General features: G+C 41.8%; 1 protein-coding gene across 1 annotated transcript in view; it reads right to left on the reverse strand.

The window, feature by feature from the left end:
* Positions 1-23,485, reverse strand: part of LRP1B (LDL receptor related protein 1B) — a 566,614-nt gene that overhangs the window by 65,512 nt on the left and 477,617 nt on the right. The window contains exons 70-76 of the mRNA XM_056861170.1: positions 21,012-21,144; positions 11,746-11,868; positions 10,935-11,057; positions 9,826-9,963; positions 6,337-6,471; positions 3,581-3,700; positions 502-743 (exon numbers count right to left, since the gene is read on the reverse strand). Coding sequence (XP_056717148.1) covers positions 502-743; positions 3,581-3,700; positions 6,337-6,471; positions 9,826-9,963; positions 10,935-11,057; positions 11,746-11,868; positions 21,012-21,144 — 1,014 coding nt within the window. The remainder of the gene's footprint in view (positions 1-501; positions 744-3,580; positions 3,701-6,336; positions 6,472-9,825; positions 9,964-10,934; positions 11,058-11,745; positions 11,869-21,011; positions 21,145-23,485) is intronic.

A 23,485-nucleotide genomic window follows, 5' to 3' on the forward strand; every position in this document is an offset into this window, starting at 1 on the left:
TGGCAAACCACCCCGTAAACAAAGTCTGCCTAGTAAATGCAGTCAGGATGTGACGTCACCCCATGGGTCAGTAATGACCTGGTGCTTGCACAAGGGACTACCTTTACCTATAGCTAGGCACTAATCATATATTAATAGTCAAGTGTGGCCCCCATCTGAGGATAGTTATATCCGTGGATTGGTACCCTCCAGGATGCGGAAACAACTGAGAACATTAGAAAATGAATGGGGGCATTAAATCCCCCCCAAATAAGAGCGTTGTCTGTATGTGCACAGGAAAAGCTCTAATACACTGGCTGCTGCTGCTGTGCAAGAAGGCAGAGGGCAGGAGGAGCATAAGCCACGGCTTTCTGCTCCTGCTCAGGTGCTGAAGTGGCAAACTGGAGAGGAGCAGGGTGTGTGCAGGAGTCATTGCTACCCCTCCCCCATCAAGCCGGCAAAATGTTAAAATTGTTATACATAAAACCAAGCCCAACAAACATAATCTTCCAGTTTACTTACTATCACACCACTACTTCTTTGTCTTCTTTCTCCCTGATTAAACTTTTTATAGAAAATTCCTCCGGGATTAAACTGAGTACTCCAAATAATCATTTCTCCTTGATAATATAGATCCATTCCAGTTATTCTTGAATTATGTTCAATGTGTGTAATCTGTTGATGAACATCACTGTAGTTGAATGGATATATAAAACCCAGGATATCAGTGTCATTAGCAATGTAGAGAACTTGATCTTCAGAGCCTGGAGATTATTGTAATGAAATACAAAAATAAAGTAAATTTCAGCTACTAAGAATCAATGTTTTTAATGTATATTAAATGCTCATATTTATTTGGAGAATTTATTTCTATAAGCTGCTGTCACACTTGCCCCACCCCCTCCACACAATTTAATCTTGGGTATATAGACTTAAGCTAGTGAGACCGTGTCAAGAAAATTCCCAAATTGAGTATAGCATGAAATAAAATCCAGTAAATTAATAGTCTGTCTTTAAGCAAATTTCAATTTAGTGTTGATTTAGTCTAACACACAAGTGTCCCATTTGTAGGTGAATAAGGAATATGTTAAGCTTTTGACTACTCGCATTATAAAACCTCATCACTTGCAAGCCTGTCAATGTTTGTTCTATTTTTAAAAATGCTCATTCTCTATGCAGCATTTACCGATTTATTAGAATTAAGTATGAATATAGCATTCAGTTAATATGTTACATCCAAAATTTACCACAAGAGCAGTGTCTTCTTGATAAGAGCAGACATTATAAAAATTCTATCAGCTTTTAGCAAGGGATTTTGAATATTAGCTCGTGATCTATGACAACCACAGTGACATTCCAGTAATGTATACTAATTCTCAGCAATATAATAATTTATCTTTAATTGTGTGGATTAGATCGAGCCAAAGAACCATGAAGGAAGGAATATAGTTTCTAATGCTTTTCTGGAAATGCTTGTGCTAGAGATCAAGCAATACTGTAATGTGTACACTCAGTAACAGTAATTATGTATCCACTTTCTCAAGAGGTTGCACGTCTCGTGCGAGCAAAAGAATGTCTTTTGATTCAGCTTCATTTTTTTCCTCATACAGTGCTTTAGCATGAGATATAAAACAGCCCTTTCCCTGAGTGGAACGGTAACTTTTGACCCCAAAGAGCTATTCAAGAGGTTTAAAACAAACAAACAAACAAAAAAAAAACCCAAATGGACAAATAAGCAATGTAAATTGTAGGCCAGGACTCATTTACAGTTCACAGTATTTTACAACGTTTTTGTTATCTTAAATTACTAGTTCCTTGAGCAGAAATTAGGACAGCATCCACCAAAATTAAATTTGAGCTCCTTTTCAGATGAAGCATCTGAACTATTTCTAGGAAAGAGCTTTACCGTGCATTCCTGACTTTTGAGGACAAAAGTCCTCAGGACACCAGGAAGGGGCTGTGCCAGCATTGGGACCCCCCATGACAGTGTCTGGGATACTTACACCATCATAAGTGGCCCCAACGCTGGCAAGGAGGCCCAGATGCCGGTCTCCCAGGAATGCCGCAGCAGCAGCACCACCCTGGAACACCGGCTTGGCCTTCTGCTGGCATCCCACCAGAGTAAAGACCCATGCTGGCATTCTGGGGGTGTTCTGGCATCCCGGGGGGTGTTCCTGGGGTGTGCCACGGGGCAGAGCTGCCTGTAGGCAGTTTCCTGTCCCCTTTCGCCCTGGGTATGCTGACGGGGAGAGGAGCGAGGTTGTGCCTGCTTTTTAGCAGGTGCAGCCTCACTGTTCCTAATGGGGTGAAAAGCAGCCGGGGAACGCTGTCCTCGGCCACCAAAAGCTCAGGAATGGGCTTTTAATGAGACAGCATATCTTTAAAATCTCACTAGATGGTAGAAAAATGTAAAGCTGAGCAAGTTGCTCAGGATTTAGACTATAAAATCTTCCTCATGTACAAAGAAGGATAAGATGGAGATATAGAATGTATGCATGGATCTCCCATTCCATTGAAGTCCCTGGTGCACTACATCTAGGAGGGCTGCCACCAAATTTTTAACCCTCACTGTTTCAACTAGAGTTATTATGGGGAGTGGAATTTCTTTTTCTGAAATTCACTGTTCTAGCTATGGCCACTGATCCCTCTTATTCACTTTAAGAAAAGCAATTCCTCTTCCATTTCTCTCTATATTTTTCTGATACAGTACATAGTGATGCTCTGTGCATCCTTCTGTAAATTTAGGTGTTGCAGGGTTTTTTGATGCGACACACCACAGGGTGGAAAACTGGCAGGATGGTAGGAAGGTTTGGGAAGACACTGCCTGCCTCTGTGCCTCTGCAGAGTAAAATTCTGAAATTCTGCAAAACCTCCCTTCCTGCCCCTCCTCTCTTTGAATTTCTCTTTTGATCAAAACAGAATTGATTTGAAACAGACTCCAAAATCCTAAAAAGAGGAAAATAAATGGATACCCTTTCAGGGAGAAATTGGGTAAAGGGTAATTTAAGATAATTTCCCTTAACAATGCTAGTTTAAACCTACCTTCTTTTATATTCATTCCACTTCCTGTTACTTTGTGCCGAATTTCCTCATATTTATGCACATTTTAGTCGTTTCCCCTTCTATTGCATACAAATAGTGTACATTGTATAAAATGGTATTAAACGGTGTGAAAGAAACAAAGTGAGAATGCTAACAATAAAAATGTGTGTGTGTGTGTGTGAAGCACCATTAAGTCACAACTGACACATGGCAACGCCATGGGGTTTTCAAGCCAAGCGAGAAGTAGCAATAAAAATAGGTGAAACAAAAGAGGCTCAGTGGAAACATACGAAGTAAAATAGGGGACATGTTCAAACATCCCTGGTAGATAGATAGATAGTTTATTTATGGCCCTTGGCCAGTTAAAGCAAAATACACCGACTAAAATAGTCTTACAAACATCCCTGGCTTTAATAAGCTGTGTATCAGAGTAAGGACAGACATGGAGCTGAACGGAATATTCTGAGAATTTTGCTGTGAGTGAAAATTATACTTCCATGTGGGGTGGGATCAGGCCCAGTATGTTCCATGATATCAGCCGTTATTTTTCTGGGCTTACCTTTTGCAATGCAGCTGTTATTCCTTTCTTTATAGTTTTTTTCGCATGTACATTTGTATGATCCTTTTATATTGGTACAGAGTTGGGAGCAGATACCAAATATCACACATTCATTGATATCTAGAAAATAAAAGAAAAGAACCAAATTCACTCCACTATTTAAAACATTGCAGCTATTGGGGATTGTAACCCCCCCCCAAGCCAGCCTGAACAGTAAAACATCCAGTGGAAATCTTTGTAGACAGAAAGCACAACTTTCCCACCTCCCCCTCCAACTACCGCCCACAAAAATCATGGGAACCCAACCCAAAGTGTATAGTAATTAAAAAAAATGCTCAGGTGTGGGCTTAAACACATTCCTCTGAAAGGCTGAATTAAGGGACAGCATAAAAAACAACTCTCTGCCAGCCCCTTTCAAAAGCTTTCTCCACCTCAGATAGCTGAGGTCCAGCTTCATGGCACCGTGTACACTCTTCATGTAAACAGGGAGAAAGTTCGACAACAAAGAAGAAATGGTTAAAATTGACTCACCCTCAGAAGTTCCTAACACTTATCTATGCAGAAACTGAATGGATTTAATGTATGTGATACACGATCTTCTGTTTAGTTCTCACTCCACCCACTTTTCACCTTCCCTTCATCTACATTAAATGTTCTATAAAACAGCTTCGTCCATAATTTTTATTTGATCTGAGCCATTTATAATATAACATACATCAAACCAAAGTTAGGTTGGGTTTAAAACTTTAAAAATACCTATATCCACCAAAGAACTTCAACCATTATTTACATGATGAGACTCACAATTAAGACAAAGCTAGCAAAAATGTTCTCCAATGATAGAAATGCTGTGCTATATGCCTTAATATGCCTTAAATTGGCCTTAATTTTCAGCCAGCGTGAGATTCTCCATAAGTGGTTCTGTTTTGAGGAGGGCTGTGTTGGTGAGCATCAGTGCTGGCATCCTAGAAGAAGCTGGACTGGACCATCAATAGTAAGGCTATCTGCTGTCACAACCAGCTTTCTTTCTCTCTTTTCACCCTAGAATATTTGCCTCTGTTTGCTGTTGCATTCCTCTCCCCTTTAGACACATTCAGCTGTAGCCAATGCCAACAGTCATGTTAACAAGGCCATTCAAGCAGTGGCAATATGTCTTGGACTCCCCGATTCCCCAAGTTCCTTTTGGTCCTTCTCTTGTATTTATCCCTTGCTTTAATGTAAAGTGTGTTGGTTGATAGGTATGCTTGTACATCTGGAGTGAAAGCAGCGAAATGTGGGCCAAAATACTTTAGACACAAGTCAAGAGATGGGTGCTTGACCCAACTCACAGTCAAAGGTTAGAGTGGGGACTAACCTTTAAAGACCTTTTAAAATATCTTTTTTGCCCCACATGCAGCCAAATGGCACAAAGAGGAAGGAGGGGCTCCATCCTTCCTGCTACATTTTCACCTTGGGAATGGATCTGTGCAGCTAGAGGAAGGGGCAAACACCCCCTAGTGGCCATTTCTGCTGGCAAAAATGGCACGGGAAAGAGGCATGAAGCTCCTCTTTTCCCTAGGTGAGGTGACAATTTTTAAAAGTTTAAATAACTTTTAATTTAAAGGTTAGTCCCTGCTGTAATATTTCACTACAAGATAGGTTGAGCACAGGTGTCCCAGGATGACCTTTTCTTTATGCAGTTCTAGTGGAATGAGGCAGTTGGAAAGCAGCCTTCCCATATGAAACACTGCAGGTGTACTCAGTTCTGTTATCATGCAACTTTTCAATGGTATGTCACTTGTTGACACTAGCAAAGTGATTAAGGAACAGAAGGCCAACAGAGACAAGGGAGACACACAAACATGTGGAACATTCAAGGAGGTATGTCCCCCTGTGAAATCTTAATAATGGGGATTCAGTGAGCCTTCTTAATGTAGGCAATATAGCCATGGAGCTCTATGATTTACAAGCTATATCCATAATCTAAAAACACTGTGACACTGAAAAAAAAATGTGCTACAGTCCAATATAAAACAAACTCTATAAACCAAGGGTCCTCAACCTTTTCGAGCCTGCATGTGCCTTTCAAATTTTGACATAAGGAGTGGGTTCAACAACAAAATGACTTCCACGGGAGACAGAGACAACCACATGTCAGGGAGTGAGGTTATACGTAACTCTCATAGTAACTCTTCAACATTTAAGGCAGAAGCTTTGTGTAACAGAATGCCTTTTAATCTGCACAGCCAATCAGAAGCCGTGCTGGGCACAGGCCCCACATGGCCCTGCCCACTTTCTTTAAAAAATTGGGTGGACACTAGGAAAGGTGTTGGTGGTACGGTTGCCAACCTCCAGGTACTAGTTGGAGATCTCCTGCTATTACAACTGATCTCCAGCCGATAGAGATCAGTTCACCTGGAGAAAATGGCTGCTTTGGCAATTGGACTCTACGGCATGGAAGTCCCTCCCCTCCCCAAACCCTGCCCTCCTCAGGCTCCACCCCAAAAATCTCCCGCCGGTGGCGAAGAGGGAGCTGGCAACCCTAGTTGGCGGGCACCATGGCACCCCTAGGCACCACACTGGAGATCCTTATATTAACAAACTAAAAGGATTTACTTTACACTTTACACTACAACACTCAGAACACTTTCTTGGGAGTAAGCCTCCGATAATAGACCTGAGTAGGAATCTGTAGACCAGCTTAGGACTGCTTTCTTAGTCATTTTTGTGAACCATTTTTAGATACAGTGATTTCAATCCTGTTTCAAAGAAAATACCTTCACATTGCCAGTTTCTCCTGTTCCTTTGAAATCCAGGCTTACACTGACAAAAAAGAGATGTTTTGGTTTTATTGCAATACGCATCATCACCACAAGGATTCACATTATTTTCACAACTATATTCAGTAAGGCCTGAAAGGAAATAAAAAGGTATATAAAATCAAATAATAGGGTTTCCCTTTAAAACATTTGTACATATATTGTATATATATTTGAACTAAGTTCATATAGCCGTAATGCACCAGCAGAAACATAATTACAATTTTACGTGAAGCTTCTTCTTAGAAAGTGAACAGAACTTTAAAGAGACAGAAAATTTTTAAAAGAGGCTAACTCTTACTCAAACAGGCTGCAATATGAATACTCATCAGTGTTCAGGGTAGATTTCAAATCAACTAATGTTTAAATAAGAACTCTATAGTTTTTATTAAAAACTATATTTTATTAAGGCCTGTATTGTGTGAAGCAAACAGGGTGAAATCAGACCACAGGATATCCATGAATGGATCCCTCATTATTTTTAAACTTTACATTTCAGCTTTCTAGGATATGAGGAGAACAATTTTGTTTAACACCTTTCACTTCCCATGTCTTTTTTGGTAATCTGAATGACCCCTTAAGACTATTTGTTATTCAAATTATGTTAATTTACTTATAGGTACCCTAAAGAAGGTGTTTCACAGTGCTTATCATTCCAAACCATTACAGTTTGTGCAAAACAATGGCCCACAGACTGGAAACACTTGATTTACTTTGCAATTCCAATAAAAGGAGATGCCAAAGATTGCAGCAACTATCGGACCATCGCATTAATTTCTCATGCAAGTAAAGTGAGCTTCAAAATCTTACAATAAAGACTGTTACCATATATGGAACAAGAAATGCCTGCTGTTAAAGAAGGCTTCAGAAAAGAAAGAGGTGGTAGAGATCATATTGCAAATTTATTTTGGTACTGGAGCATACCAGAGAATTTCAGTCTGCAATACCCGAGCAAGGCTTTTAACAATAGGACATTTTGGAGGACATTAATTCATAGGGTTGTCATAAATTGAAAATGACTTGATGGCACAACTCACACACACACACACACAGCTTGTGCCACTATGTTATTCATTATGTGTAAGAAACTCTGAGGCTTGGATAACATGACTAACATTCAACAGAGGAAACATCTATTACAATTGTATTTTGGTGTATCTCTCGCCTCAAAAGGGAGAAAGATTGAATGCTTGTTTTGGTTTCTCTCTAATTCTAATTTTGCTATAAAAAAATTAAAGTATCCTTTTCGTAATATAATTTTATTTATAACCATAGTGGAATGTTGAGCAGAGTCAAACAGCATCACTCCACCATGTGTTACCATAAGCAATCAATTTCTAGCAATTGTGGTATAGGTTTGTTGTTCTGCTCCTTGCCTGGCTGCCATTTGTAATGAAACAAAACAGAAGCCCACTCTAAGGACTAACAAAATTTATTCCAGCGTGTCAGAGTTTACTTCTTCAGATGCAATGGAAAGAAAAAGAACAATTTTCCTCATATTTATCCAGAAAATTACAGAAAGGGAGGGGGAAATGGTGGAGAAGTTGAGTAAAGAGAGGTCTGGTATCATATATCAGGTGTGATGGTCAGGGACATATCCATTGTAGCCCTGCCTTAAATAAGTATCAGAAAAGGTGGCTTAATAATTTCTGTAGTGTACATAAAATTTATATTGTATCTGCAAGTTCATATTACCAATGGAAGCTACTAAAATGGCAGTGGGTCAGTCCTGATGGTCTTACAAAAGCCTTTTGTACCACAATAGTGAATGGTGGAGCAAACACAAAAACTTGCCTCTGCTGCAAGTTTTTCCAGTTTGGACTGGATCCATTTGGGTTGGAGTAATCTATAAGATGTCCAGTGGAAATTCATTTTTCGGTTGGATCCATTCCAACCTGGCAAGGCTCCTAAGCCCAAATACCATCATGAAGATTGCAAGAGAAGCACAAAACGTACCAGAAACCTTTTTGAAACTGGAAAGAATGACTTCCCCAAGGCAGGAATACCAAATAGGGCTGGTCTTTCATAATTTCTAGCATTCCCTGGGTCATGCTGCTGAACAGGACATCTAGGATCTAAGGCCCTATCATGGCAGAATCTAGAAGCTGTAGCTTCCATCTTTTTTCCTCCAGATGTCATTACATTGCAGAAGGAATGGCAGTGAGGGAGGATTCTTGAGAAGGTCAGGAAGGCTGAAACTTATCAATTTCAGGATGGGTCTGAATTCCAGAGGTGTCTGGGTCAAGTCTGAAATGGATATGGGTGGTGGTGAACTTCAAAAACCCGGTATGTTCACTTCATACCCACTTCATGGGTGTTCATTTCATTACTAGCTTTGATTTTATGATCTCTCAAGGCAAAACGTTAAATAATATGATTGGGTCCTTTGGTTGTTTTGCTGCTTTGACTGAAGCAAGATGACAGGAAGGTTTTATATATATATAACTTTCAGGTAGAACATTTCTCAGTTACTTGGCTTCCCTTTCGCCTAATGAAGAAAGTGAAGAAGACATAAACCACAGAATGAAAACATTTACTTATAAGTCAAAGCACAAGATGTGCAAAAAGGTTCATAAGCATAGCCTGAAGCAAGTTCTTAAAAAAAAAAAAAAACACAAGTTACAGAAGGGATGGCAAAGGGGGAGGATCCATAAGAATGGCAGTGGGCCTGAAATTGATCAGTTTCAGGGTGGGTGTGAATTCCAGAGGTGACTGGCAATGGCACCTCTCTTTGGCAATGGCCTTTCCTTTAATTGCCTTTCCTTTACCCCTTAGAAGCTCCTTGATCCATTGATCTTGAGCAGCATAAATCTAATGTTTGAGTGATATAAGGACTGAAACAAATCTTGCCGCTGACAATGTAGCCTTGGGATCCCTGTCACTTAGTAAAAAAGGCATTATGTCAGACACAGAGGCATTAGATTTATATGTTAAAAGGGGAGAGATGTAATGTAATCAAAGTTCCTCATAAAAGCAACATTCCAAGAGGGCATGAGCTAATGAATCAATAGAGCCAGAGGAGCAAGGACAGGTCCTGTCTGGGTATGGTATATTCAAAATTCTGCCCTGCATAACCGTAGAGGGGCTAGCATTCAGTCTAGCTAAACAGAAGGCTCTAGAAAGATGAGGGGTTGTCAAATAATAAGTATAAGCAGGCAAACCACGTGGCGGTGGTATTCTGAAGAACTGAGGTGAACAAATTCAGCGAGCACAAAAAGTAGTGCTGTTATAATCTGACTGCATAAATGGTTCAGCCCCAGAAATGCATTACCCAAATCACTCAAGATTTATCAGCTACAGTACACTAGTTTCAAATATGCTTTTTCAAGTCCATATTAATTTAAAAGCTAGAGGAGTACATGTTCTGTGTGGGAAAAGGAAGACATGTATTATATATATTTTTCTTCCATGGGAGTGAAAAACTGGCAGCATCTTAATCAAACTTACTTGTTTTGCAGCCTTGCTCATCCGATCCATCTCCACAGTCATCAAACTGATCACACTCTAGTTCCACAGCTATACATCTCTTATTGCTGCAAGCAAACTCATCCTTCTTACAAGGCCTTGTCTTATATGTAGTCTTGTCTGCAAAAAAAGTTACAAATGAACAATCATCCCAATATAGCTCTGAATATTTTTTTAATTAATGGAACAAGGAAGTATAGTGAGATATTAAGGATACAGTCCTCCCTTCTGGTTTCAGAGGGCGAAAACGCATGGTCGCTTTAGCCTCCTTTATTCCCTGTTTCAGCCAGGAATCAGCCAGTATCAAACGCATGCGTTTCGCCGAATGTGCGTTCGATCCTGGCTGAATCTTGGTTGAAACAGGGAATAAAGGAGGCTAAAGCGACCATGCGGTTTCGCCCAGAGTGTCACCAAAAGCTCCTCACTTCTCCCACTGAGGCACACAACCTCCAAGAGACCAGACATGCTTGCTACAGTTGCCAGAGGGAGAAACTCCATGAGCACAATGGTGCCTTGATTGCTCTCTCTTTCAAGAGGAGGAGAGGCTAGGAAGGCAGAAATCCAGCAAGCTAGATGGGTAGGCCTCCCTATGTCCTCTCTCCTTGGCTTGCCACTCAACAATACCAATTCATATGGGAGGCCCACAAATCACATGTTGCCTGTATGGTCCTGCCTGTGCTCTATCAATACCATCAGGCAAGTAAATGCACAAGTTCTCTAAAGGAGGTGTTCTACCTCTAGGGAAAATGGATTAGATTTCAGACTGGCATCAACATATAAGAGCTTAGTTTGGCTCAGACTATTGCTGGAGCCAGATGTCAGTCTTGTACCTGTCTACCATCCTCCAACCCTGATCCTCTCTCCTGGTACCTGCTCTGCTATCTACTTATCTAACTAACTGCTGTTGGTCACATTTGACTTGTTCCATTTCTCAAGGACCTATCTACTCTTCACCCTCCAACCAATGAGTAGAACAGTACATGATACCTGTCTGCAGTGTTAGATCAAAAGGTAAAATGCATACATTTTCATAAATAAAAGAGAAATACTTTTCCTTTGATGCTAGGGCAATGCAAAATCAAATCACTTGCCACAATGGTCTTCATCTGAGTCGTCACCACAGTCATCAATCCCATTACAGATCTGTTCACGTCTCAGACAAACTCTGTTGTTTCTGCACCGGTATGGTCTTGTTGGAGGACATGGAAATTTCACTGTGAATAGGAAAAAAATCTATGCTGTAAATTAAAAATATATTTCATATGTCAACACGTATTTTAGGTTTACTACTCTGTTTCCATCAAAAAGACAAAAGTGATTATAACAACTGATATTGCCTTATATTTAAATAGGATTTTACAAGCACATGCACTGTATTTTGATTTATAAAGTAATGTTGTGTGGTTATACATGGGAGAAAAAAACTGTGTGTGGCATCTACTATAAAACAAGATAGACTCCTATAAGGAATCATGAGATGGAATTTTCATATTCTCAAAATCTCCCCCGCCCAGGATTTTCTCACAAATGCTTTAGCAGGCTGATTTCTCTGTCCCTCCCCAATTTCCCCTTCAACTGATACTTAGATGATCCAAACACAGATTATCCAAATATGTTTCTTGTGGAACAGTTAGACTTCATTAGGCCAGTTTTTGAGAAGGTTTTAAAATGCATTTATTTTGGTTAAATTACAAAATTATATTTTCTGTATCCCAGAGGAGTCCCCTAATTATGTACAGGTCCCCTACTTTCTCTGTACATGTGCTGTCTGCCCAGTTTACTATTTGAAATAGTGATGAATATTTGATCCATCCAGAAATGAAGATTCAAAGTGGGAACATGGGAAGCCTAACATGAGTTGAGTGAACAACAGCAACACGCTGAAACGACAAAGAAACGTACCGCACATTTCAGGTAGTTCATCAGAGTTGTCTCCACAGTCATCTTCTCCATCACAAACCCAGAAATGAAGTTTACAAAGTGAATTATTGCAAAGGAATTCATCTGCTCTACATATATTCCCACCTGAAAAATTAAAATACCCAAATCAAAATATAATCTAGGCTACTATGTATTTAAGTTTGTAAATTATATCACCATGTCTTCCTTATCAGAGGAGGAAGCTTTAATTTGAGGTTGCTCTTATGTGTGACTTGACATGACAAGAAATTCAATTAAAAATGCAATTCTTATCCAAAAACTTTCATTAAAAGTCACCTCCCTAAATCACTGATGTAAACAATTTCTCCCTTACTGGTGACCAAATGGAATAACTAGAAAGTCCAGACAATTTGCTAATGAGAAATCATATAATATAGTAGCCAGTAGTTTATAAGGAGAGCCCCGTGGTGCAGAGTGTTAAGCTGCAGTACTGCAGTCAAAAGCTCTGCTCACGACCTGAGTTCGATCCCAACGGAAGTTGGTTTCAGGTAGCCGGCTCGAGGTTGACTCAGCCTTCCATCCTTCCGAGGTCGGTGAAATGAGTACCCAGCTTGCTGGGGGTAAAGGGAAGATGACTGGGGAAGGCACTGGCAAACCACCCCGCAAACAAAGTCTGCCTTGGAAACGTCGGGATGTGACGTCACCCCATGGGTCAGGAATGACCCGGTGCTTGCACAGGGGACCTTTACCTTTTTTTAGTTTATAAGGTGGTGTAGTAAAAATTTTCATATATTCCTTTTAAAAATGACATTTGTCTTTATAAAGTTTCTTCTGTGTGGTATTTAACATCCATATATAGCAGCTGGATATAATCACTAGGCAGTTTGAAACTAGCTCTATTTTTTTCCCCATCAGTCCTAAAGAAGAGGACTTTCTTCCCTGAATCTGGGCCTAGATGCCGTAATGGATTGGATGGACAAATTGTAATTCAATCCACACAAGACAAAGGAGCTTACAGTTGTCAGGATATTTGATGGCAGACTAGAGAGTAAGCTATCCTGGATGGGGATATGCTCCAAAAAAAGAAAACAGCCAACATAAGAGGGGTTCTCAACCAGGTATGACTCCTGGAGTTCAAGTGGCAGCAGTGGGCAGGAACATCTTCTACCACTTTGAAACATCATGAGCCCTTCCAAAATAAATGAGAAACAGCTAGTGATCATCAGAGTTATTCCACGGTTGGAACATTTCTTAAAAAGTGCTTTCTGTATCAAGATCTCAACCAAAAAGAGAAAAAAATGTAACTTAATAACATACTGCTAAGGCAAATCATAATGCTCCTCTCCATGCAGAGGCAAGAAGTGATCTGGGAGATAGCTGCTATTTCATTTTTGGCTAGCCTGGCTAGTTCCCAATGTGTACCAGGAAACTACTGTTTGTATCACTTTTCAGTCTCTGTGGCAGCACCCTTGGAAACTTCAACTAATGCAGAATCCAGCAGGTTGCCTTTTAACTAGCACAAGTTAAGAATATATTAACCTCTAATGTAGAATGGCCCTGACCTGGATGGCCCAGGCTAGCCTGATCTCGTCAGATCTCAGAAGCTAAGCAGGGTCAGCCCTGGTTAATATTTGGATGGGAGACCACCAAGGAATACCAGGGTTGCTGTGCAGAGGAAGGCACTGGCAAACCACCTCTGTTAGTCTCTTGCCATGAAAACCCCAAAAAGGGGTCACCATAAGTCAGCTGCAACTTGACGTCACTTCACACACACACAATGTAGAATGACTACAGTGGAATCTAGGATGACTACATTTGTTGCAAGTGCAATGTAAGGTAATGCATACTACTTTGAGAGCCCAAAATGGTCTTGGGCTTATGTATGGGAAAGAATCCTTTCTTGTTACTCATATTTTTCCGTTGCTCCTCTGCTCAATGCTTCTTATTTACAGAAGGGAATCTGTGGGAGCTCTAATGAATAGAAATCAGGGAGATCAAAGTCCTGTCACCCAAGTCTCTCGCAGTAGTACTATATCAAATATAACATTTAAAAAAAAAAACATCGGTACTTTTCGAGGACCATCCTGTGATGTTCCAGGATAACAAGGAAATTGATTGTCAGTTCAGGTTCTCTATTCTATCCAGGGATCCTTCGGGATCACTGAAGATGCAGTTATTTTCGGTAAAGGTTAAACTTCTGGTGGCAAAGTCCAAGTATCCATTAGTGTGGTGTGGGTATACTTTGTGTACTGGGAGACGGTGTACTATATGAAGTGAGCCCCCAGACTTTGAGGCACCAGCCTGGCAATCGGCTCTTTCCACCAGTCCTCAGCAACACTGAACTTCTGAACCTGAAAACCGATGGCAGCTCGGCTCGCTAATGCCTGGAGGATGGGGGTGACTTTTAAAATATCCGCCCATCTCCTAGAGGCTAACTGATGGTCAATGAAAAGGGACCCTCAAGTTCACAAGTTCACAAGGTTGGAAGAGACCACAAGGGGCATCCAGTCCAACCCCCTGCCATGCAGGATCCCACAATAAAAGCACTCCCGACAGATGGCCATCCAGCCTCTGCTTAAAGACCTCCAAAGACAGGGACTCCACCACCTTCCAAGGCAGCGCATTCCACCGTCTAACAGCCTTCACCGTCAGAAAGTTCTTCCTAATGTTTAGGTGGAATCGCTTTTCTCTCAGTTTAAATCCATTACTCCGTGTCCTAGTCTCTGGAGCAACAGAGAACAAGCTAGTTCCCTCATCAACATGACCCTCTGTGCCCTTACTACAGCTAAAAGTCTTGTATTACAACACTGGAAAGATATAAGCCCGCCTCAGGAAAATCAATGGATTAAGAGCCTTAGAACTCTATCAATATTTGAATGCATGGCATATAGATGGCAGTTGCACATGGACTTATTTTTAGATATTTTGAAACCATTTATAGAAACTCTTTATGTATACCTTTTCCCTCCTTTTCTTTCAAAAAATCTTATTTGGTCACTAGATTTTAAGTCCCCCCTCCCTTTGTTCTTTTTCGGGTTAAAAACAAACAAACAAGGTGTTAGATCAAATCATGGACTCTGGTATATACCTGGAAGAATGGTCCCAATATTAATTGCCCTGAGGACACATGTGTATAGGTTTCTGACACATTAAAGGGGGATGTTTCTACATGTATATACATGTATAGGCCATTTGGGTAACAGTATTACATTGCCATACCAATATGTAAACCAACTTTTAAAATGAAAGACAATAAAGAATACTGTTAATTAAGTAAGCAAGTGCCTAGATATATTATCTTGAAATCCTGAATACAAATTCAAGTGTAATCACCCTGATCTGTGATTGATAATTTTTTATACAAGTATTGTACTAGTCTGTATTTCAATCAAGATTTTAATCATCCTTCCATTATATGTTTTACAATAGCAAAAGATTATGTGGAATCAAAAAACAAATTTTGGCTAATTCAACTAATTTGTGATGAACTGAATAGAATTCATTTCCATATTATTTACCCTGCTGTTATGTACCTGAATAACCGAATATGTATAAAATGTTAATCTTAGTAGCTAGTTTTAATTTCAATTTTAGTGATAACTTGGGGCCTTGGCCAACTATTCATTCCCATGGTAGACAGAGATACCAAGATACCGGTGCAGGCCATGATACCCAGGATCAGAATAGGATGTGGCCCAGGAAATTGCAGGCAGAAGTAGAAAACAGCAGAAATCCCATTTGTACTTCTTTGGTCAAGGGTATACGATAGCTTTACTCCCCTGCTAGAACCTTAAGCCTTGGTATCTAAATATGGCCCTGCAGCATTGTCTCAGAGTCCTCTTTTATCCTGGAAACTATAAAGCAGAAAACGAAACCTACAATCTTTGTTTATAAATATTTGATGTCAGTTAATAAATATGGTATGCAGAGTTTTAGAACTTTTGCTCTTTTTGTGGAGTTTGCTTCACTTTCACAAAAGTATAGGGAAAGATTTCCACAAGTTCCCCCTTCTACCTGCAGCCCCTTCATGCTGTATCCCATACTGCTCTTGAGAATCCTTAGTGGGGGGCATAGTAGCTGCCCTAGAAAGGGGAAGGTGGGGGAAATTCCTTCTGTGAACTCACTCTATTGGAGTATAAGGATCATACTCAATCTTTCAATGTCAGGGATCTTGAACTCTTAAAGCAGAAATCTACATATCGGTACATGATATTAAGACTGTATTTGGTATCAAAATAAACCATGATTTATTTATTTATTTATAAACCACAGTTTGTTTAAACACTAATTTATAATGATGTCTGACTGCAGACTGCCTGAAAATTGTTAATTTGTTGGTGGGTGCTGTATTAGCATTCCACAGCACAGGTTGTACATGGATAAATAACAATTAACTGTCGCTGTGGCTATTACATATCACTATGGCTAAATAATGAGAGCCAATTCGGGGTAGTGGTTAAGGTGTCAGACTAGGACCTGAGGAACCCAGTTTCAAATCCCCACACAGGCCATGGAAGCTTGCTGGTTGACCTTGGGCCAGTGACATACTCTCAGCTTTGACTCTAGCTAGTACTTGGATGGGAAACATCCAAGGAATACCAGGGTTGTGATGCAGAGGCAGGAAATGGCAAACCCTACGGGGTCGTTATGAGTCAGCTGTGACTTGATGGCAAAAAAAGGCTAAATGCAGAAATCCATTTGTTCAGTAGCACCTCCCCACCCCCACCCCTGCTTCCTGCATCCAGTCAGTTACATAAAAGAAAAATCTAGCCACCCAAACTACATTCAGCACCCATTGGTGCTTTCTCAGGACATACTCTCCTTCATTTGCTCTGCTTTCTCTACTGCCCTTAGGTAGCCTCCTGTCCCCTTTCGCTGTAAGGACGCCGGTGGCGAGAAGAGCGAGGCTGCACCTGCTTTTTAGTAGGCGCAGCCTCGCTTTTCTCTATGGGGCGAAAAGCCCCATTTAAAATTTTAAAAGCTTTTAAAAGGCTTTTTTTGAGTTTTCGGCACCGGGGAAACTGATTAGGAGGCACTGCAGTCGCACCTCCTCCCCACTGTTTTCCCCATGCCGAAAGCTCAGGAATGCACTGTTAGACTATATAGGTTTGCACCAAAAGCAGTACGTTTCGACTCAGACTTATTTGGATAAAACACCCCATCTTCAGGAATGCTCCATTTCACTAAAAGATGGAGTCTTCCACTGGCAGAAGCGATGTGTCATACCGACACAAGGGTTCTTATACCTTCTTGTGTTAGGGGAGGTCTCTTTCACCAATGGAACAGATATGTTGGATTTAGTTCTCTGCTTGGATTAGTCATTTATTACATGATGGGATCAGTCTCATTTCTCTTAGTTTCCCTAATAAAAATGAATGTCCATATTCAAAATCATGCTTTTCCTTGGTAGAAAAATGAATATACTTACTCAAAATAATTGATTTCCAAAAATAATCTGTCTTAATACAGAACAGGGTTGATAACAGCACAAATCCAAAAATCAGCTGATAGTTTAATTATAAATACTGCCTTTATGAAGCACACACTTCAGAAATGAAAGCAGGGATTATTCCTATTATTGGCCAGACTTAAAATGAAGCTATATTTAGAGAGAGCCAGATTTGCGAAACAGCAATGAGATAATATTGCTCTCTATTTTAAGGGATTCCTATGATAGTCATAATTCTATTTAAAAGGGAAGGCTTTTCTGAGCAAAATAATGACAGTAACAAAAGTGCAAAGTATTAGTGCTAACCAACAAGGAAAAAGACTTCTATCGGACATTTTTGTCTATAAAAGCTACAGCTCTTTAATATTAATATAGCAACTTGGAATGAGATCAAAAAGGCAGAGGTAATGCTAGTTGGGAAGGCAGAGGCCTTGAAAGACATTGCTCTCCCCACTTTTGATGGATTTCAGCTCACCCATGCTGACTCAATTTAAAGTATTGGGGTTATACTGGATCCAACCTTATTATTGGAGAAGCAAGTTAATGCACTTGCAAAAATGCTTTCTACTAACTCAGCCTAGCCTGTAAGATGGCCTCTTACCTTGATCCAGACACTTGGATCCATGCAACAGTAACACTGAGACTAGACTACTGTAATGCACTGTACATCAGTCTCCCCTCAACACCAATTTGAAAAATCAAACTAGCGCAGAATGCCGTGGCTCAGCTATTATCGGGAGCTAGATGGAACATGCATATGACTCCCATTCTGCAGACACTCCATTGGTGACCCATTTATTACAGGGCTCAATTTAAGGTATTGGCTATAAATACAAATCCCTTCATGGCCTCGGTGCCTCATCTGCAGGACCGCCTCTCACTAGGCTGTTGAAATTTTTTTTGGGTAAAATTCGGATTCGGCAAAATTCGGCCCATTTTTATTTGGGAAATGCCGAAGTCCAAACCCCCCCGCTTTGGGTCCGTGCAATTCGGCATGAGATCTGGAGTTCGGGGAAAAAATCAGCCAAATAAAGCCATTAAAACACAATCGCTCCTTTCCGTGGCTCCGGGGGGGGCATTTTTTGGGGTAGAGGTCCCAAACTTTCAGCGCAGCTTGAGGGGACCCTTCTTGAAAGAACCCCCAAGTTTTGTGAAGATTGGGTCAGGGGGGCTGAGATATGGGCCCCGAAAGGGGTCCCCCTCCTTAATGTGCATCTCTGACAATGGGGTTTGCAATTAGCAGAGCTTGCCACCCACTCCTGAAGCTCCCAGCCCCGACAAACAGCTGGGGGGAGCAAGGGTGGGGCAGGTGCAAAGAAGTTTGCAAACGATGCAAAGCAACACGTTTGCAACCATGCAAACCATGCAAAGCAACACGTTTGCAAACATGCAAAGCAACATGTGACTCCTGGGAGTTTGCAAACCATGGAAAGGGACAGAGGCAGCTAGCTATGCATAAGGAGCAGGAGGGGGTGGAATTTCTCCTTTTGCATCGGACTTGGGACCAGGCAAATGTATTAAGTCACAATTTGAAAACCAGTTTTGAGCAAGCATCAAAATAGACCTAACCGATCTTATGAATGAAGGAAAACCTGAGGACACACAACTGAAGTCCCCCCTCAAACCAGGGAGAGAGAGACTTGAGGGGGCACGCACCCCCAGGCAGAATGGGCGAAAGCCCCCTTTGGCTTCCCCACCCACCCACAGAAACTGCTCCCTCCCCCCACACACACAGACTCTGCTTCCCCCCCACACACACATACAGGAGAAAAATTATAGAGAAAAGCCCCAAAATGGGTCTTACTGTGGATGTCTTCTGTTCCATGTTCTTCACACCTGCCCCACCCTTGCTCCCCGCAGCTCAGCTGTTTGTCAAAGCTGGGAGCTTTGGGGGTGGGAGGCAAGCTCTGCTAATTGCAAACCCCCATTGTCAGAGATGCACTAAGGGTGGGGGGACCCCTTCCAGGCCCCATATTCACCCCCCCGATCCAATCTTTACAAAACTTGGGGGTTCTTTAAGAAGGGTCCTCTGAAGCTATGCTGAAAGTTTGGGGGCTCTACCCCCCAAAATGCACCCCCTGCAGCCACGGAATGGCTCGAATGTGCACACCCACCCACCCCCAGGGGGATCTCTCTCACACACAGATACTCTTTTTCTCTCCCCGGGCCGCGCAGCAGCTGGGCTCATGCACTCAATCGCGACTGATTGGCCGGAAGACCCAGCTTGGCCACCGATTGGCCGCGGGAGAATGCTGCTTACTAACTGACAGTTATGCTGCTGCACCGAACCCCGAATTTGCCGAATTTATTCGCCGAACACCCCGAACTCGCTGAAAGTGTCTCCCCGTTTTCCCGCCTTTTTTGAGTTCGGTTCCATCCGAACTAAAAACCACTGAATCAGGGGGAATCTGGCTGTTTTTCAGTTCAGGACGAACCAAATCAACAGCCCTACCTCTCACTCAGTGCTCTGCCACAACAGCTTCGTTGATGTCAGCTGGAGCTTCTGTGTGTGTGTGTTAAGTGCCGTCAAGTCGTTTCCAAGTCATGGCGACCCTATGGATCAATGTCCTTCAAGATGTCCTATCTTTGACAGCCTTGTTCAGGTCTTGCAAATTGAGGGCTGTGACTTCCTTTATTGAGTCAATCCTTGTTGGGTCTTCCTCTTTTCCTGCTGCCCTCAACTTTTCCTAGCATGACTGTCTTTTCCAGTGATTCTTGCCTTCTCATAATGTGACCAAAATACGATAGCCTCAGTTTAGTCATTTTAGCTTCTAGGGTCAGTTCAGGCTTGATTTGATCTGTTTTTTTTGTGTGTGTTTTTTTGGCAGTCCATGGTATCCATAACACTCTCCTCCAACACCACATTTCAAAGGAGTCTACTTTCTTCTGTGGGTGCCAACCTGCAAATGGGTTAAATCAACAACTCCCTGTAGACATGCTTTCTCTGTTGTGGCTCCCACCTTATGGAATTGCCTGCCCAAGGAGGTAAGGAAGGCTCCCATTCTCCTGGCTTTCTCAGACTGCATAATGGAATTATTCAAGAGGGCTTCTTTATACAGGCAATAGGGTTGCACTGAAAAAAACGATTTACAAAACTACTTGGACAAATTATTAAGGACTGTGGTCTATACGACTCTGTACAGCTAGCTGTAAATAGAAGCCTGCTATGTAATTTTTGAATCATTTTATGGGTTGTGTTAATACTTTGGCTTTGCTTCACTTTTTTTCTGGTTTCTTCCAGACTTCTACAATCCTATTGCACTGTTTATTGGATGTCCCATTTTGTTAATTGTACTGACTCACTATGTGAAATCCGCCTTGAGTCCTTGTGAGAAAGGAAGGGCTAAATTTATCTATGTAGGATTTAACACTGATAACTGTTCACTGTCATTTTGAAATGCATTGCCCAATTGAACTCATTGTAGCCCCTTCAACTCAATGGAGCAGGTCTCAACTGAAAAATTCATTGTTAGGATACCCATTCAGCATTACAAAGCAGAGCTGTAACATATTCTCTTAACACTGAACTGCCTCTTTTCCTCTTCTACTATAAGGCCAAAGGACAGAAGAGAAGTGGTATAGAAAAGTAAAAATTTCATACATTTGCATGTTCTCAGTAATAACGCTATTATAATTATAATGTGCAAAATGGAAAAGGAAATGCTACAGAGGAAGCTACAATTTTTTCCATATTTAAATACACCAGTAACCCCAGCATTGTATCTACTGTACCTTGAAATGATTGAAGACAGCTTCCTGAAAAGAGTGGAGTCCTTTGGAAAAAAATTAACATTCCTTTTGGAGCAGAAACCCTCTGCTTATGGCAAACAAATCTCACCTTTGTCACAATCTTGTTCATCGCTGTTGTCAACACAATCTTGAATTCCATCACAAAACCATCTGATAGGGATACAGTGGGCCTTATTTTTGCATCGAAATTCATCTTCTTTACATTCTGTTACACAATCCATCTGTTTAAATATATTTATATACAGCACTATTTATCAACAAGACAACAGAATTATAGACAGATCAATCAGAACTGAGCAAAACTTATACTTTTCATCCAACATCTTTCCTGTCTGGAGACAAAGGAAAGGTAATTGTTGTTTTTGACTGACAATAAAATTACACTACTGAATGTAAGTAACTGAAATTGCAGTTATATGCTTTATTGAGAAGATGGAGAATATAGCATTTGATCCTATGGACGGAAACAGATCTTTTCTGCTTTCCCCTATGGAGAAGAGGGATTTGGGCGAATGGAGTCTCTAGTGCCAGCAGAAGCTCAGCTACCAGAAGTTGGTAGAGGCTCAGTTTCAATCTGTTTGCCTTTCTGATTGCATCCCCTCTCCAAGGTCAACAAAGATTTTCAGTGATCACAGGTGTTGTGGTGGGTTGGAGAAGAAAGAAATATTACCTCTATGCTTGTAGGATCCAAACAGTTCTATTACTATTTTTCCATTCATCCAGCACACACAGCTCTCCATCTACATATGGAGTATTCCTTTATTATTCACATACATGAAAGCTGCAGCTGCTCCTTCATTCAAATGAATGGAGAAATCTGCTCATGACTGAAGGCTCATGACTACATGATAGGCCTTACATGCATCAGGTCACAGGTGCATGCCTGGACTCACAGTTAGATGTACCTAAGAGGAACACTTTAAACAGTGCCTGTTTGCTTGGCAATGTGAGGAGTGCTGCGAGAGGGAAGAAGGAACTTCTGGTTTCCCTGTTGCCCGCTTTTCAGCATTGAAAATGGCAGTGGCAGGAGATGCCTTTTCACCCCTTTTCACTAATTCCACATGCCCTTCCTAGGGTGAGGACTTTTTTGTTTGGTTTGGTGTAGGGCTGTCAATTCGGTTCCCTCCGAACTGAAAAACGAATTTCCTCCGATTCGGCGGTTCTAGTTCGGATAGAACCGAAGTAAAAAAAGGCAGGAAAATGACAAGCCGAACTCGGTGAGTTCAGGTGGATGCCGGATAAATTCGTACAAGTTTGGTGACCCCGAATCAGCATTCTCTCGCAGCCAATAGGTGGCCAAGCTGGGTCTTCTTCTGGCCAATCAGTCGCGGAAGAATGTGTGAGCCTGGCCGCTGTGCGGCCCGGGGAGAGAAAGAGAGTGTGTGTGTGTGTGTGAGAGAGAGATCCCTGTGGGGGGGTGCGTGTGCATGGTCCTGGGTTGCTGTGTGGCCCGGGGGGGGGAGAGGCCATTTATGCATGGGAGGTTTTGCTTTGGATTTGCCACTCTCTAGATGCACATTTTCCCCATCCAAATTCTCAAAACTCTACAATAAGCTCCCATTCAGAGTTTTGAGAACCTGGACAGGGAAAATGTGCATCTAGAGAGCGGCAAATTCAGGGCAAAACCTCCTGTGCATAAATGGCCAGAGAGTCTGTGTGTGAGAGTCTGTATTCCTTCCATTGCTGCGGCTCCTGTGCTGCTCCTGTGCTGATCGTGAGAGATCCTGAGCTGAGCTCACCTGCTGCTGCTTGCTGAAATCAGATTGGATTATTTCTCCTGACCCCTGCTTCTGCTAGAAGAGAAGACATCCACAGTTTGACCCATGTTGGGGCTTTATAACTTTTTTCTTGAGGGTGTGTATGTGTGTGTGTGGGAGATTCTGTGTGTGTGGGAGGGAAGCCAAAGGGGGGGCTGTTCTGCTGGGGGGTTGATTGCCTCTGCTCTAGTTTTTTTTTTTGCTGTTTTCACTGGTTGCCACCTTCGCCTGGAGGTCAGTGTGTGTTTGTGAGTCTCTCTCTCTGGCTGCCCCGTTCTCCTTCGTTTGGAATTTGCATCTTCTTGTCACGGGGGGGGGGGGCTGTTCTGTTTGGATGGTTGATTGTGGGTTGTGTCCATAGAATCTGAGCTTTTTCCTTCTTTTGCGCAATGGGGGGGGAGGGAATGACATGTAGCGGGTGTGCATGTGTGTATGCATCAGTGGTGTCGTGTGCCGTACAATGCAGCATCCTGCTTATTCCCCCCTCCCTGCCCCCCCGCGGGTGTCCCTGCTCAGGATTTCTCCTTTCCCCTGACAGTGACATTTCAGCCACATTGTTTCCTCCCTCAACTCCCCCCCCCAGTCTTCATTGTTTTTGGGTGCTCCCAGGGCTGAGGAAGCGGTGACAGGGGGAAGCAAAATGTAGAGGAAAGGGCTGGCAGTCCTCCTGATCCTCTGGCCTGCTTACTCAGAAGAGGCTTTGCCCCCAAGGTGGGGCTTTGCTCCCAATGTAAAGTGGAGCGAATTATAAACAACAATGCCTTTTATCAGTCCGCAACAATGGAAGGTTTTGCCTTGGATTTGC

Source organism: Euleptes europaea, chromosome 15 (genome assembly GCF_029931775.1).
Source record: "Euleptes europaea isolate rEulEur1 chromosome 15, rEulEur1.hap1, whole genome shotgun sequence".
Lineage (NCBI taxonomy): Eukaryota > Metazoa > Chordata > Lepidosauria > Squamata > Sphaerodactylidae > Euleptes > Euleptes europaea.